We start from the raw sequence: 16,995 nt of genomic DNA on the forward strand, positions 1-16,995 counted from the left end.
GATGGCCGTTATACACCTCACCCGATTTTTGACTTCAATGGTGGGTATAACGGGCGGCCAATCCACTACCACCAATTTTACGCCACAACCGAAAGTTAAAATCAACCCCCTAGAGTTTGTATGTGCCTGTGTATGTTGGTGGCAGGGGGCAATTCAAGCGAAAAGATCATTTAACTAATGCAGAGTGATGGATAAATGGACCGGACTCCCAGAAATAGAAGCTGTTGCTGAGATGACTGAGGAGCTGTATAGATATTTGGTTCACAATGGGATTGTTGGTTATATGGATAAGGTACATACACATAATTCACAAAACAAGTTCAGGTAAAGAAGGCCCTTTAGCCCATTTGATCTCATCCTTCCAGAATACCAACCTTACAGCCTTCCCATTACAGGATCTATCTGTTTCTTAAATGAGTCCAGTGTTCTTGCTTCTACCGTATTCCAGCTGTTGATCATCCTTTATATAAAGAAATACTTCCTGGCATCTGGTCTAAATTTGCCCTTCACAGCCCTGTACCCGTGCCCTCTTTTCCTGCTGTCTAAAAGTATTGTTTCAGATTTGCTTCCTCTGTCCTATTAAATATCAGATATACCACTATATCCCTTCTGAGTGTATCTGTTCAAGGCTGAAGAAAGCTAGCTTCTCAAGTCATTCTTAAACTCCTCCACCTGACACCAGGGATCAGCCCTGTTGCTCTACTTGCACAGCCTCAAGGTCCTTGATGCCCCTTTATGTCAAAGTGAACAGAGCTGTACATAGCACTGCAGGGAACTGTACACCTTACAGCATGACCTCGGCTGATTCGAACTCCACTGATTTGGCGATATAGCCCTGTTTAATTTATGTAATGTTGCCTGACATTGTTCAGACATGAACTTTCCCCAGGAGATTAAATGTACAGGTGAGAGTCCAATGTCGGGTAGATTGTGCATGGTCTGTGGAAGAAGCAATGCCTGCTGGGCCAAATACCCATTTCTCATGCTGTGCTTTCTTATGTTCTCGTTAAAAACTGTGCAAGTGCCAAAAGTCAGTTTGGTTGGTAAGGTACCCAGATGTAAAATAAGTACAAATACGGAGGATGGCTAGTGGCATTTAGCTGACCAAGCAATTGTAGGTACCACGTCCCAACCCCCATGCTGGCTCAGGCTGGGTCAGGTGGTTTCAATGATGTCAAAAGTATGGGGAGGGTCGACTTTCATTTCTGGCATACACTGAGCCAGCGGTGGGTGGAGGCATCTGCTCTACCCGCCTGATGTTGTTGGCAGGAGACACGATCAGGCCTCATTTAAATACAAGAGGTGAGCTGCCAACTCTAATCGCACTGCTTATAGCCAGCTAACCGTTTCTGGGGGTGGGTGGAAAACCCAGCAGATTACAGATTTCAGTAGGCCTGCTGCAGCACCTTAAAGGGGAGAGCTGAAAAGATCAGTTGGGGGGGGGGGGGGTGGTGGTGCAGGGTCCACGGAGCAGCAGATTGAAATGACAGGGTAATATAAAAGAGTACCTGAAAATAGCATTGGACCCTGATTTGCATATTTAAGCAAATGCCAGAAATAGGCGCCTGTGCTGCTCGCCCATTTACAGGCCCACCTGAAAACTGCATCAGGCTGGCCTTGGGCGTCAATGGGGTGACGGACATGGCAACTCCCCCCCCCCACTCCACCAACCCCCTCCTGTGGATTTTCAACTGCCAGCCACCCATTTTTGAAGCGAGAAATGGGCGGCCTTTTGAAAATCGGCCCCATTTTCTTCTGATTAACTACTCCTACTTCAGTACACATCAAAAGGCATTTCCTGTTTTCTTAACAGTACTTTTATTTTACGTTCCTCAATATGTAAATTTACTCACCCTGTCGCTTCCCAATGCTAGCTGGCCACTCACAGTCACTGTTCAAGCTTGCTGACCAGTTCTACTCTCTTCGGCAATGCTCCGGCTGAGCTGAACCTGGAAGAGTTACTAGATAACAGTATGAGGAAGCTGAATGAGATCACTAAGATACAATCATTAGCCAAGATTTCTTCAGGTTTACCTGGGATTGTTAATGATGCTCCTTTATTACTCAGAAATGCATCCAACCCAGTTCCCTTAAAGGAGACACTTACTGATTTAGACGAAAAACATTCTCCAAGAAAGTCAACAAAAATGGCAGAAATAAAATGGCATTGAAATTAATTCTAATCTCTTGGAACTGTGTAGTTCTTTCAGAGGTTTACTGCTGATGGGGAAATTGTCTTTCAATTTCAGTAGTCCTTTTTTACCGAGGAACCTAGTCATCACCAGGAGAGGAGATGAGGTAAATCTAAAAGTAATGCTAAGGCGACACCAGGCTTGGGGCTTTAAAAATCCGTGGATTATTGGAGGAGGGCAAGCTGATGGAGGCATTACTGAGTAATGAGATAAGACATTTCACAGTTTAGATGGTCCTGACACAGTGTAAGTTAGAGTAGGACAGGGTGCTCCAGTATCAAGATTTTATTGGAAATTACAGCTCTGAACCATCAGAAGAAGTGTTCCTTTTCATTTTAGACTTAAGCTATAGTTGAAGAATAAAGTACTTACCATCCATCCTTTAAAATGAAAAGAAATGGTCTAATCAATAAGTTAAACAGAGAAATAATGGCTAGAGGGGAGTGATTATATAGCAGTAACCCTTCTGAAGGGTTCAAATAATGTCAACCCCCCCCCCCCCATTAAAGGTTTTTATCTGAGTAAAGATTACAATCTTAAAATATCTCACCATGTATTTATTTACGGAAATGTATATTGAGAAGTAAATACATTTAAAGTTAACAGGCCTGCTTTTATTCAGTTTTGGGTAAATTTAGCTTTCATTGGTGATTGTGAACATAATAGGAGCGGTGACCAAAAGCTGGGTCAAAGAGGTGGGTTTCAAGGATGGTCTTAAAGGAGGAGTAGGAGGTGGAGAGGCGGGGAGGTTTAGAGAGGAAATTCCGGAGCAAAGGACCTAGACGGCTGAAGACCCGGCCACCAATGGTGGTGTGAAGGGATTGGGCGATCCGGAAGAGGCCAGAGTCAGAGGAACAAACAGTTGTAGAGTTTAAGGAGGTCACAGAGATAGGGAGGGGCAAGGCCATAAAGGTTATTCAAACACGAGGATGAGAATTTTAATTTGGGGGAGTTGGGGGACCGGGAGCCAATGTAGGTGCAGGATAGAATACGGGCAGCTGAGTTTTGGATGAAGGTCATGGAAGCTGGAGGTTGGGAGGTCAGCAGGAGTACACTGGAAGGATTAACAATTATGTTTTCCTGCCTCCCCAGCAGCTTAATGGGTAAATGCACTGACTGTTGTGGTACTGGGTCATACAGATCAGAAGGTAGCGGGTATGGTCCCAAATCTTTGCCACAGTTCATCATAGTATTCTGCTGCAGATTAAAATGTTGCCCCATGTGGCCACTGTGAGTGCAGGAATCCAGAGGCTTCAATAAAACTTTTACATTTGAGCATAAAGAGGAAAAATAGACTAAAGGGGAACGTGTCTTTGAAGAGTAATAGTAGGCTGGAGTATTGTATTAAATGCCTGATTTATTACATTAATCAGTTTCAGGTATAATATGTCAGAATCACATCATTCAGCACCTGGAATTCCTCGTGGCTGCAAATTTGCTGCTGAGTCAAGACAAAAGTTAATGCAGGAATGGTGATAGTTTTAGCTTAAAAAAAATCATATTGATTTAGGAGCTATGTAGGTTTTGAGATTTACCTCAGGTTCTTATAAACCTCAGTGTATACATCGGTTAGGTAATCAAATTCCTCTAGCTACATGAACTGATCCAGAGCTATCTGAATTATGGAACCTACTGGGAGCAGTATTCAGTTTCAAACATGTGGATCTGAACTCATTGTAGTCTTTAGGGACTAAGACATGAATAGAGTTTAAGACCCACCTGTATGCACATTTAATTCTGTTTTATTGGGTTCAACTGTTTGAGGGTTTCACATAGTGTGCGAGGAGTGTGTGTAACCAAATCCCACAAGCACATTTGAAAATGAGGGACTATGCTTTTGGGATTACACAGTGCTAATTCAACAGCAGAATAGTAATTACTCAATAAATCGTAACAGAATAACAATGGACAAACATGGATTGCATTTTCAGACCTAATCCAACTATGCAATCAAACTCCAGCCCGAGAGCTACTCGAACTCTAATCCGGGAGCCCATGGAACCTGAGAGGCCATTGAAGATGAACCCCTGAGCCCGACAAATATGAAACCATGAGCCCATCGAAAACAAACCCATGATCCCATCAATTGCAACCCATGCATCCATCAAACTCTAACCCTGATTATCTTCTGAAATTTAAAATATATATAAATTTTTGGGCAGAAGCACTAAGGTTTCACCATTTCCCGAGTACTTCGAGGTAGTTGGCTAATACTCCAGGTACACAACTGCATGATCTATTGGGACTATACATTGGGGATTCGTCAGGTATGCTATTTATCCTAGAGTCAATCTCAAATGAATAATGCATGAACCACAAGGTCATGCCTGTATGTTGAATATATGTACCCGATAGATCATTATTTCACTGTAATGAAAAGGATGAAAGGCAGAGACAGCACTGGTGTGTATTGAATTGGCAGCAAAAGGCACAGCGACAGGATTCCAATAAGTGAGGGCACAGTTGGTCTAGCTCATAACTTTGTCGGGAGTAATTTCGCTTACTTCAATGTGATACCAAATTTTAAAGAAGGTGATGACCTAGATGTTCTTTGAGGGTCTTTGAATCATCAGCAGACCACCATAAGTGGCACAAAGATATTTGAACCAAAAGACTGGTAAAGTGCTCCTGGCGTTTTCACACGGGGATCCAATGGGCAGTGTGCACAATTAAATTGGTAAAGCATGCAATTCATACTGCTTATTACTTAACACTTCAAGCATACAGGCAAAAGTTGTGGAAAAGCTCCTTTTAGTACTTAGCAGAGAATTAGTCAGGAGTGTCAGAGAATATTTAGAATTTGTGACCAAACAGGAAAACAAAAGAAATAACTTGCATTTATATAGCACCTTTCATGACCTCAGGATATCCCAAAGTGCTTTACAGCCAATGAAATACTTTTGAAGCATAGTCACTGTTGCAGTGTAGGAAACGTGGCAGCCAATTTGCGCACGAACAGCAGTGAGATAAATGACCAGATCATCTGTTTTTAGGTATTGGTTTGAGGGCTAAGTACTGGCCAGTATACCAGGAGAACTCCCTTGCTCTTCGTCAAATAGTGCCGTGCGTTCTCTAATGTCCACCTGAGAGGGCAGACAGGACCTCAGTTTAACATTTCATCTGAAAGATGGCACCTCCGACAGTGCGACAGTCCCTCAGTACTGCACTGATGTGCCAGTCGAGACTATGTACTCAAATCTCTGGAATGGGTCTTAAACCCACAACCTTCTGACTCAGAGGCGAGATTCTCACATTTGTACGGTGCAAGCTCTGCCCATTTATAATCCAACTTTGCAATCAGGGTCCTACAACTGGCTTGGGACACTGATTTGCATAAACAATCAGCCCAACACCTATTTCAAGCGAGCGCCCTGGGCGACTAAAAATCGCTTGATCTTATATGGCAGCCATCGAACTTTTGGGCCGGGAGATTCCGGACCGATTTTGTTAAGTTTTTCCCTCATTTTATGCCTGAAAAATGGGTTAAATTTCTCCCCCATTTAAATTTCCTTTGCCTTGGTCATTTTTTTTTTACAGTTTTTCTCAGCCTGTCCAGCACAGATTGAGTAGTTCTCTGAAGCCATCAGAAAGGGATAGATAAGCCAGAGGGGATTTTCTTAGACAGTCAGCAACTAACTGCAATGTAAAGGTTAATAGTCAGGGGCCTTGGGGGGGAATTTTAACCCTCAAGAATGGGTGGGTTGGGGACGGGTGAGCAGTGAACATAGTGGATTTTTGGAGCAGGACCGCATCCCAGCTCCAATGCCCCCACTTCCAGGTTTGACCCAGACACATTAGGATACACACGCGCAACAGAAACCCTGAAGTCCCGCCCCCACTTAAAGCCGGGGGGCCAACTTAAAGGAGCAATGTACCTCATTGTGATAGTTGGGGTACTTAATTTTTTGATTATTACAAAAGTAAAACAACTTACCTGTTCGGATTTCCCATCGCTTCTGATTCACGTCAGGTGATACCCGGACTTCAAGGATTAAGTTACGAGGAGAGATTACACAAATTGGGGTTGTATTCTCTAGAGTTTCGAAGGTTAAGGAGTGATCTGATCGAAGTTTATAAGATATTAAGGGGAACAGATAGCGTGGATAGAGAGAAACTATTTCCGCTGGTTGGGGATTCTAGGAGGGCACTGTCTAAAAATTAGAGCCAGACCTTTCAGGAGTGAGATTAGAAAACATTTCTACACACAAAGGGTGGTAGAAGTTTGGAACTCTCTTCCGCAAACGGCAACTGATGCTAGCTCAATTGCTAAATTTAAATCTGAGATAGATAGCTTTTTGGCAACCAAAGGTATAAAGGGATATGGGCCAAAGGCAGGTATATGAAGCTAGATCACAGATCAGCCATGATCTTATCAAATGGCGGAGCAGGCACGAGGGGCTGAATGGCCTACTCCTGTTCCTATGTTCCTATGTGAAAGCATGATGTGGAGATGCCGGTGATGGACTGGGGTGGACAAATGTAAGGAGTCTTACAACACCAGGTTATAGCTTGTGATTTCAAATAAAGCTGTTGGACTATAACCTGGTGTTGTAAGACTCCTTACATATGTGAAGGGCCAGATCCTTGAGGTGAGGGACTTTATTGCACTACTTATGGGCCAGGAGGAGCACCCAGGCCCAACAGTGCTTCATCCAGGCCCAACAAGCTCACCTGACGCAACATGGCCCCCGCGATCGGCCGATCCCTCCCCTAATTCTGGATTCCCCCCGATGTTGGAACCCCACGCCTCCCGATGCTGGACCTCCCAATCTTCTCAAAGGCCCACCCGATGTCATCCACCTCCCCCCACCCCTCTGATTTCTTCCAGGGCCCACGATCTCTCGCTCCGTCCCTTCCCCCTCTCTGATTCGCGGCTCCTTTCCCTCCCGACAGACAGCCAGCCTGTTAATCCCACTGCCTGGCATGTGGGAAACCCGGAAGCACAAATTCTTACCTTCAAGTGAGTTGCGATCGCAGATTGCTACGCACTCATTTGGCTTCTGGGTTCCCCACGCGAATATCTAAAGACGGGCTGGGACCCTGGCTCCAAACTAAAATCATGCCCCTTGTGTCTCGTCCCACATTGCAATTTAGCATCGCCAATGCAAATGTTTGTGTCTTACGAGGGCACACTGTTAAGCCTATATCTGATTTAATTCTTCTGTGTTGTGGCTTCTTTTTACTTATTCATTTACTACTTAATAAATTTGGTTGGCAATTTTTAGCCTAAGCCACTGTCTAGTGGAATGTTTGTTCTACCGCTTTCCAAAGTCGATGCAGATCACGTGAGGGCACTTAATGTAATCAGTAAACCCGAAATAAAGTGGTGAGGATTGCCTGTTAGATTTCAGCACTCACTACAAATGACTTATGTAATGGACAGGTAAAGGTGTACTCTGGGTCATAGGGTGGGAGGACTCACCTACAGGAGTGGCTTGAGACACTGACCCAGGAAGTATCTAGAGTTAAAACCCAAAAGGCTAATAAGGGGTTCCATAGTTTTGAGGTCCTGGGAAAATTAAGTTAAAACGTTGATGCAATGAGTCCTGATTTCAAAACAGTGATGACGCAATGGAGAGGACCGTGTAACTGGAACTTAAGATGAAAAAGAGGGAAGTTAAGAAGAGTAATAACCAAAATATTAATGATAAAATGGAGAAAGACTAGAAAGGTTGCAATGGAGAGAGGGAGTTGAAGGAGAGCGATGGATCGCCTATCAGACAACATGTTTTTTTCTTATATTGTATCCAGGAGTGCAAGACAGTTGCTAAAAGAAGCTCCCCAGAAATGAGAGCAGTGTTCAAATCTTGGACAGACTGAATTGGCCTCTGAAGAGGTTTACCTAAATAATCCACAGTGCTTTTGGGCTGGCACATAGTTTATTAAACAATAAACTGCAGGATACAACCAGAAAGAAAAAAATGACCCTTGTGAGTCTACCTCAAAATCCAGATCACACATGAGGGAAACCATTCGTCCCATCTAGCTCATACTTCTATCAAAACCTATGATCCTCTCGTCACAGAATCCAACTGCCTCTTGAATGATTCCAGAGCATTCGCCCTCACTACCTACTCAGAAGTCCGTCCCTGCTTCTTTTTGCAACAAGAAGTGCTGAACTTGCCTTTTACCTGTGTGTACCTAGGTCTCTTTTGTTCTGCAGTGGTAGTTATCTTGAAATCATGCTCCAGATTAGCCTTTACTATTTCACTTAGTATTTTATATCCCTCTATAAGACCCTCTCGCATTCACCTCTTTTCAAGGCTGCAGATTCTGCACAACTGTTCTTTTAGCCATCCTTTCATTCCATTTGTTTTACATAGAATTTACAATACAGAAACAGGCCATTCGACCCAACAGGTCTATGCCGGTGTTTATGCTCCACAGAAGTCTCCTCCCACCTTACTTCATCTCACCCTATCAACAGATCCTTCTATTCCTTCTTCATCATGTGTTTATCCAGCTTCCCCTTAAATGCAACTATGCTATTCACATCAACCACTCCATGTGGTAGCGAGTTCCACATTCTCACCGCTCTACCATCAAAACAGAAGAAATAACTTGCATTTATATAGCACCACATCACATCTTGGGATATACCAAAGAGCTTCACATACAACTAATTACTTTGGAGGTGCAGTCACTTATGCAATATCAACTAATGACAACATTAGCAGAGATAGCAACAATACACAGTGCAAAGCTTAGACGAGAACTTATAAAAAGCACGAAAACTTCAACACGTACTAAAGTAACTTTCTGGCAAATAAAGTTATATAACCTTGATGTATCGCTGGAAGATATAAATGTTCCACACTTAGGGATTACAAAGAAATCTGCCAATATATGTTTTATAAGACTCTTAAAGTATAAGTGGATTAACATAACTGAATAGGATGAATAGTAATAAAGAGCATATAACCAACAAAAATGATACATCTTGAAAATGCAAATAAGTAAAAAAAGTTAAACTACAATATAGAAGACTGCGACAACATATAACAGATATGACCCAATAAGTAATTGAGCTGTCCATCAGCTCTCTCCTAACAGTGCAGATTTTACTCGCAGTTGGTGAGCATACTGCTGCTTTCCTTGATTATACAGCAGTTTAAGCAGGACAGTACAACTCAGTGCTGTTGGCTTGCAACACAGTCAAAATACATCGATGTTAGTTGGTAGCTGCAATATAAGTACACTTTGAGAGCCATTAGTGATATTGAGGATTGCATACTTGGTTATTGCTATCCCACTACTCAATCCGAAGCCTCACTCAGACCCTCGACAGTGATTGAGATTAATGAGCTACAAAAAAAAATCTAAAGATAATTTTCTGTTTCAGGGTCATTAATCTCTTAAGTGTGCTTTTCCTAAGGGCTTCAATAAATATTATACTATGAAATATTAAATATAATACATTGCAGATTATTTAAAAGATATCATTAGGAGATAAATGCTTTCATTTTTAATGCAATATTCATAAAGCTGTTTGGGAGCCAGGCTGAACTAATGAACTGGTAATGATTTTTTTTTGGATTTTTTTTCTTGGGATATGGGAGACACCAGCAGGGGCATATTTATTAGCCATTCCTCATTGTCCTTGGAAGGTAGTGGGTGGGACTTGTTCTTGTGCTAATAGTACTCTCATGATGGTAGGTGGGGAATTGCAGGATATTGACCCAACAAGACTGAAGGAACAGCGATATATGTTCAAGTCAGAGTGTTGCGGGAATTGGAGGGGAACTTGGAAGTGGAAGTGTTCCCATGATCTTGTTGCTCTTGTTCTTCTTAATGGTGGAGATTATAGGGCTGAGAGATTCTGTTGTAGTAAGCTTGGTGAGGTTCTACCTTGCAGATAGCACATACTGTAGCCGCAGTACAGAAATGGTGGAAGGGTGGATATTCAGTGCAGAGGTAGGGATGTTGACTGCTCTGTCCTGGATGGTATCAACCTCCTTGACTTTGTTGTTACAGTTGCACTCATCCAGGCGAATGGTGAGTATTCCATCACACTCCAAACTTAACCTTGTAGATGATGGCGAAGCATTGAGGGGGTGAGCCACTTGTCACAGAGTACCCAGCCTCTGCCCTGTTACTGTAGCCATATTGTGCTGAATGTTGTCCAGGACCTGCTGTGGGTTAGCACGGGCTGCTGCACTATCAACGCAGTAGTAATTGAAGCTGAAAAATGTAGAATTGTCAACGAACAGCTCCACCCCATACCATATAATGGAGTGAAGGTCATTGGTGATGCAGCTGAACATGGTTGGGCCTAGAACTCTGCCCTTAGGAACTCTTGCAACTGCAACGATTGACCTCCAACAACCAAGGCAATCTTCCTTTGTGTAAGGTATGACTGCAGTTACAGGAGACTTTTCCTTTTGACATTCATTGACCTCAGCTTTGTTAAGGCTCATTGATGCTATACTTGGTAGACTGCTGCCTTGATGCCAGGAGCAGTTATTCTAACCTCTCCGCTGGCGTTTAGTTCATGTGTGCATGTCCAGATTAAGGTTGTGTCAAGGTCTGGAACTGAATGCGTCAGCAAGCAGGTTATTGATGAGTAGGTGCCACTTGATGGCACTATTGATGACTCCTTCCATCACTTAGCTGATGATTGGGAGGAGTCTGATAGGGCAGGGTTTGGCTAGGTTAGATTTATACTGCTTTTTATGGGCAGTTTTCCACAATGTTAGTTGGCTGCACTGGAATAGCTTGGCTAAGGAGGTGGCTAGTTCTGGTCTTCATAATTATGAAGTTCAATTTTTTTTAAATTAAAATTAAATTGGGGGACTGGAGGGCAATATAGGTTAGAAGGCTGTCTTTTGACTATTGGAACCTGGATTTGAATCAAGGCCAAACTCACGAGATGAAAAGTCTTTCTCTGATGCCTGAGGGTTCTACATGTAATGAGTTTGAGCATTCTAATCATGGTAACTGCATGGCCATAACACAGATTCAGTATCAATTGGGTTAGACCTTGGCTTTGTGCGATAGTGTAAAGTGGTTGATAGCGAATTGGCAGCCCGTTTCACATCTCTCTCGACGTTTATTTCCATTAACTTCAACCAGGGGAAATGTAAAACAGGCTGCCGATTCGCTATCATCCATTTTACACAAAGTCAAAATCTACCTATTGTCCCTAAATTAGCAATCCCACTCTGAGATGCTTGAAGGACAGCTGTTACAGGAAATAGAAATGTCACACTGGTGCAATATTGGGTGTTCCTCTGAGGCTGGGATTAATACAGACCATTGGAGCAGAGTAGAGAGGGCTTTACCGTGTTCCTATCCCAAGCACACCTGACCTGGAGAGCTTGATGCTAAACCTAGGCGCCAAAAAGTGGAAAATGTCCCATTCACCAACATATTCCTCCCTCCTACATGATGCGCATAAAATTAGTCCAAAGATAGATCCAAATAATAATATTTTGTACAAGAAAAGAGAAAATGAAAAATGCGGAGAAACATGGACACACAGTGGTGAATTCAAAGAATTGATCTAAACAATGCTTGGGAAAGTGTCATAAAACAATAAAAGTAAAGTTTGAACACTTCATAGCCGTTCTTTGATTTGTATGGCTATATAATAGACGTAAAATATTCCCTGGTATCCTGTTGTTTATATGTAGTGTTAATTTTGGTGGAAAAAGGTATGGTTTAATTCACATTTGGGTGTTTCCTATACAACTGAGAATATTATATCACGTAACATCGCAACTACAGCACAGAAACAGGCCATTCGGCCCAACTGGTCTATGCCGGCATTTATGCTCCACACGAGCCTCCTCCCTCCCTAGTTCATCTAACCCTATCAGCATAACCTTCTATTTCTTTTTCCCTCATGTGCTTATCTAGTTTCCCCTTAAATGTATGCTATTTGCCTCAACTATTCCTTATGGTAGCATGTTCCACATTCTTACCACCCTTTGAGGAAAGAAGTTTCTCCTGAATTCCCTATTGGATTTATTAGTGACTATTTTATATTTATGACCTATGGTTTTGGACTCCCCCACAAGTGAAAACATTTTCTCTACGTCTATGCTATCAAAACCAGTCATTATCTTAAAGACCTCAATCAGGTCACCCTCAGCCTTCTCTTTTCTAGATAGAAGAGCCCCAGCCTGTTCAGCCTTTCCTGAAAAGGATATCCTCTCAGTTCTGGTATCATCCTTGTGAATCTCCAATGCATCTATATCCTTTCTATAATATGGAGACAAGAACTTTGCACAGTAGTCCAAGTGTGGTTTAACCAACGTTGTATACAAGTTTAACGTAACATCTCTGCTTTTCAATTCTATCCCTCTAAAAATGAACCCCAGTGCTTGATTTGCTTTTTTTATGGCCTTATTAACCTGCATCGCTACTTTTATTGATTTGTGTATCTGTACCCTGAGATCCCTTTGCTCCTCTACCCCATTTATCTTATTATCCAAGCAGTATGTGGCCTCCTTGTTCTTCCTAGCAAAATGCACCACCTTACACTTATCGATATTGAAATTCATTTACCAATTACATACCCATTCTGTAAATTTATTAATGTCTTCTTGCATTTTGACACATTCTTCCTTTGTATCAACTACACCCCCCAATTTGGTGTCGTCCGCAAATTTTGAAATTGTACTCCGATTCCCGAGTCCAAATCATTAATGCAGATTGTGAACTACAGTGGTCCCAGCACTGATCCCTGTGGAACACCACTTCCCGCCTTTTGCCAGTCTGAGTATGTATCCTTAACCCCTACTGTCTCTTTTCTGTTTTGTAGCCAACTTGCTATCCATTCTGGTATGGGCCCCCTGACCCCACAAGCTCTGACCTTAGTCATGAGTCTACAATGGTACCTTATCAAAGGCCTTTTGAAAATACAAATATATTACATCTACTACATTACCCTTGACTACTCTTTCTGTTACTTCTTCAAAGAATATTCTTACAAGAGGATTCTTAAAGAAATTATTATCTGCAGTTGATCAACAGGAATCTCTGTACTTAGAAAACAAGTAGTTGACTAGGAGACAGTTACTAGGCGGTAATACAATCAAAGCATTCAGATGGTTTATAAAGTAAGACCCTCAGTTTTTTTTGTCCAGTTGCATGTTACAGGCTGGCTGTTGTTTATACTTCATAGGAGCAGGAGTAGGCCATTTATCCCCTCGAACCTGTTCCGCCATTCAGTGAGATCATGGCTGATCTGTGACCTAACTCCATTTCACCCACCTTAGCCCCATATCCCTTAAAACCTTTGGTTAACAAAAATCTATCAATCTCAGATTTAAAATTAACAATTGAGCTAGTACGAACTGCCGTTTGCTTTTTCGTTTAGTATCCATAGACATGATAATATTGCAGAATTTCATCAGTGTTTCCTTGGTCATAGTATAGGTTGAATTATTAATGAAGGAGCTTTGCTACTGGATGATTCTGGGTGCAGGCGCTTCCCTGACACATATCTACTATTTTTTTGATCTATACCTTGAAAAAAAATAATGTGTACGAAAAATGAAAGCAATCTGGGGGTCCTGATTGACAATAAATTGGAAGCAATTGCAATAATACTCGGTGGCGGTGGGTAAAGCAGATCAGATGTTGGAATGTATTAAAAGGTCAATATTGAGCCAAAATAGTGAGGTAATCCTGCTACTTTTTAAATCATTGGTGCGGCCGCACTTAGAATATTGTGTGCAGTTCTGGTCGCCACAGCACAAAAAGGATATTGCAGCTATTGAAAAGATACAGAAGAGAATAACCAGTATGATTGAGGAGATGGAGGGATTGAATTATGAGGAGCGATTATGTAAATTGGGCATGTTCTCACTGGAAAAGAGATGGTTGAGCAGTGGTATGAATACTGTTCTTAGAATTCTGAAGGGATGGATAATGTAGACCATTATAAGCTCTTTCACTTTGTCCAGAACAGTAGAACCAGAGGACACAGCCTGCACTTGAAGGGAGGTAAATTCAAAACTAATCTGCAAAAACATTGCGCCAGAAATCGCTCCCACAGTAGCGGAGGAGCTCAACCGCACTCTCAGTTTTTAGTGGTGAATTGAAGGAGCAAGTTGCCGCGTCTGCACATGCGCAGTGAAACGCGGAAATCATGAACTTGCTCCTAGTGGTTCACAGGCGATATTACAGCTTCAAATTAAAGGGACATCGCACACTGCAATCAGAGAAGTCATTGAAAAAGCGCCAACTTGCTTATCTGCCCAGCTGGAAAGTAACTAATTACGCCACCAAATAGGTACGCTTAAAAATACCAGGTCTAAACTAAGTTTTAACAGCACAGTTAGTCTTAATGATTACCAAACAACTAAAAATTAACTTTTAAAAATGTGGATTCTCATATTACTCCATATTTTAATAATTTTTGGTCATTAAAAAAAATTAAAAATTAAAAAAAAGCAAAAAAAAATAAAAATTATTTTTTTTACTTTTCCCTTCTGTCTCTTTAATTTAATTCAATTATTTCTTTCGGTTTTTTTTAAATTAATTTTTTATTTACAATGACATGCAGAATGCTAACTTTAAATGAATGAAGTCTGCTTGACTGCTTGAGCAATGCAGGCTGAATCTGTGGGCGTCACATCTCTCCCAGACAGATTTTGTGGGCGTGTCTTCTCCTCACAGACTTTTCCAGCCGCAGGGCAACTCGCGCTGCTCAGCGGCTGAGTTGATAGCGCACATTTTGTTTAAAGTTCAAATTCAAGCAATTTGCGCCACAGAGCCCGCAGTAAGTATTCTCGTTAATTAAACTCGCAGGAGCTGCGGTGAGCATTGCCTCATTGCTCTGCACAATTTCTGGCCCATTATTTCAGTGAGCGAGTGGTTAGTCTATGGAACGAGCTCCCTAGGGAGAAGGTGGAAGAAGGTAGTATTGATTCATTCAAATGCAAATTAGATATTTATTTTGGAAAATAATATTTTGGCACATAGTATGTGAGTAATTTGAGACATGACATATGATAAGTGTAGCATACTTGGAAGGAACAGGTGACTTTGGAGCTATGGTTCCCAAAGCTCTCCACCACTGGGGTGTCCCTCACTTCATGCCTGGGTCTGTTGTAGACTAATTGACAGAGAATGATTGCTATGATTAGTCATCAACTCCATTACCATTGTATCATGTGACTACTAGGATGGTACATGCTCCTGTACTTATGGTAACAAAGTGGATGTTGGGTCAAATTTTAGCAGTGCTCATATTGACTACTTCATCATACCCCATTGGTCATTGCCAGCATCCGACATGTTTGTCTCCATCATATAAACACCACAGAGGAGGAAGTGATCGTCTTGTCCTGTGTAGCAAACTATAAATTCATTCTTGAAGATTTCATCTAGTCAGTATATCTCGTGAAATCATAAACACACTCTTTTTAAATTCGCTAGAAATACCAATCAGAGGAACACTTCATGAATGAATTTACATTGATTAGCTATCATTCTACTACATCATAATTAAAGGGAATCCTTTTGTTCTCCAAAATGGCAGATTTCAACAACAACTTGCATTTACATAGCTACTTTAATGTAGTAAAATGACCTAAGGCGCTTCACAAGAGCGTTATCAAACATAATTTAACACCGAGCCACATAAGGAGCTATTAGGACAGGAAGAGGTAGGTTTTAAGGAGTGTTTTAAAGGAAGAGAGAGAGGGAGAAATGCGGAGAGGTTTAGGGAGGGAATTGCAGAGCTTAGGGCCTAGGCGGTTGAAGGCACGGCCACCAACGATGGAGCAGTTAAAATCGGAGTTGTTCAAGAGGTCACTACAACTTGTTTGATTCTCTGGGGAGTGGGACTAATCAGATAGCTCTTTAAAAGAGCCGGCACAGACACGATGGGTCGAATGGCCTCCTTCTGTGCTGTATGATTCTATGAACTTGATGTGAGGACGTTAGGGACCTAAAGTCTGGTAATCAACTGAGTAAGAGTGAGAAGTGCTTATTTAAAATAAACACAGATTCCTTCATTAAAATTATGCTGTGTGATTATATGGAATTAATTCATAATGTATCCATTTGAAATTCCTCCTTTTGCAGTACCCTGTTTATATTAAGGCCACACTATTTAAAGGTTTGGCAATGAGTGTCACTCTTTCTGATCACAACTAACAATCCTAATATTATCCTGGTGTTGACAGCTCTGAAAATTCCAAAATGTTGAAATGTCGAGCACTTTGAGGTTTACACCAACAACTGACAGTGTCCTTTAAATAATCTGAAAAGGTTTTTAATAGAAACAGTTTAATCAAACCAACACATCGAGCAGCAAAGTTTACAGTATCCATGTATAATTTCTCAGTTTTATGCTTGCAATAGTCAGAATGGTCCCAAAAATCCGCAGGGTGGCGCATCTGGGCGTAAGGGCTGAGATGCAACCGCCCCGGACTTCTTCCACTGACCCCACTACAGTTCGCAGGGTCAGGGGGAGGTCCTATCATTCACCTACCATTGGTTGGAGCTTGCACCACTAGGGGCATATCTGGTATGCCTGCCATTACAGTAAGGCCAGAAGATCCAGCGTCAGTGGCCAGGAGGTTTTGATCCTCCTCTGGAAACAAGGTCTAGTTTGACCAGATACCTATGCTGATGGTACACTAAGTCCCAGTGAAAGCCTGGGGCACAGGAACTCTGGTATTCAGAGTCTCCGCCCCCATGCCCCCGTACGATGATGGTCTCATAAGGGGTAGGCAGAAGTTTTTCTTCCACAAGACAACCCCAGAAAAATGGACGGAAGGCCAGGACCAGTATATCTGGATCCTGACCTAGATTTCAGCCATTCCAGTATATTCCTGCCAAAGTC

The 16,995-nt window shown here is 42.0% G+C and overlaps 1 protein-coding gene across 2 annotated transcripts in view; it reads left to right on the forward strand.

The window, feature by feature from the left end:
- gabrb3 (gamma-aminobutyric acid type A receptor subunit beta3) overlaps nt 1–16,995 on the forward strand; it is a 387,525-nt gene that overhangs the window by 369,598 nt on the left and 932 nt on the right. Inside the window, exon 6 of one of the 2 annotated variants that reach the window (XM_067985793.1) lies at nt 906–911. The exons of the other annotated variant lie outside the window; for it this stretch is intronic. Within the exon in view, the coding sequence (XP_067841894.1) occupies nt 906–911 (6 nt within the window). The remainder of the gene's footprint in view (nt 1–905; nt 912–16,995) is intronic. 2 annotated transcript variants of the gene reach the window in all.

Source organism: Heptranchias perlo, chromosome 6, assembly GCF_035084215.1.
Source record: "Heptranchias perlo isolate sHepPer1 chromosome 6, sHepPer1.hap1, whole genome shotgun sequence".
Classification (NCBI taxonomy): domain Eukaryota; kingdom Metazoa; phylum Chordata; class Chondrichthyes; order Hexanchiformes; family Hexanchidae; genus Heptranchias; species Heptranchias perlo.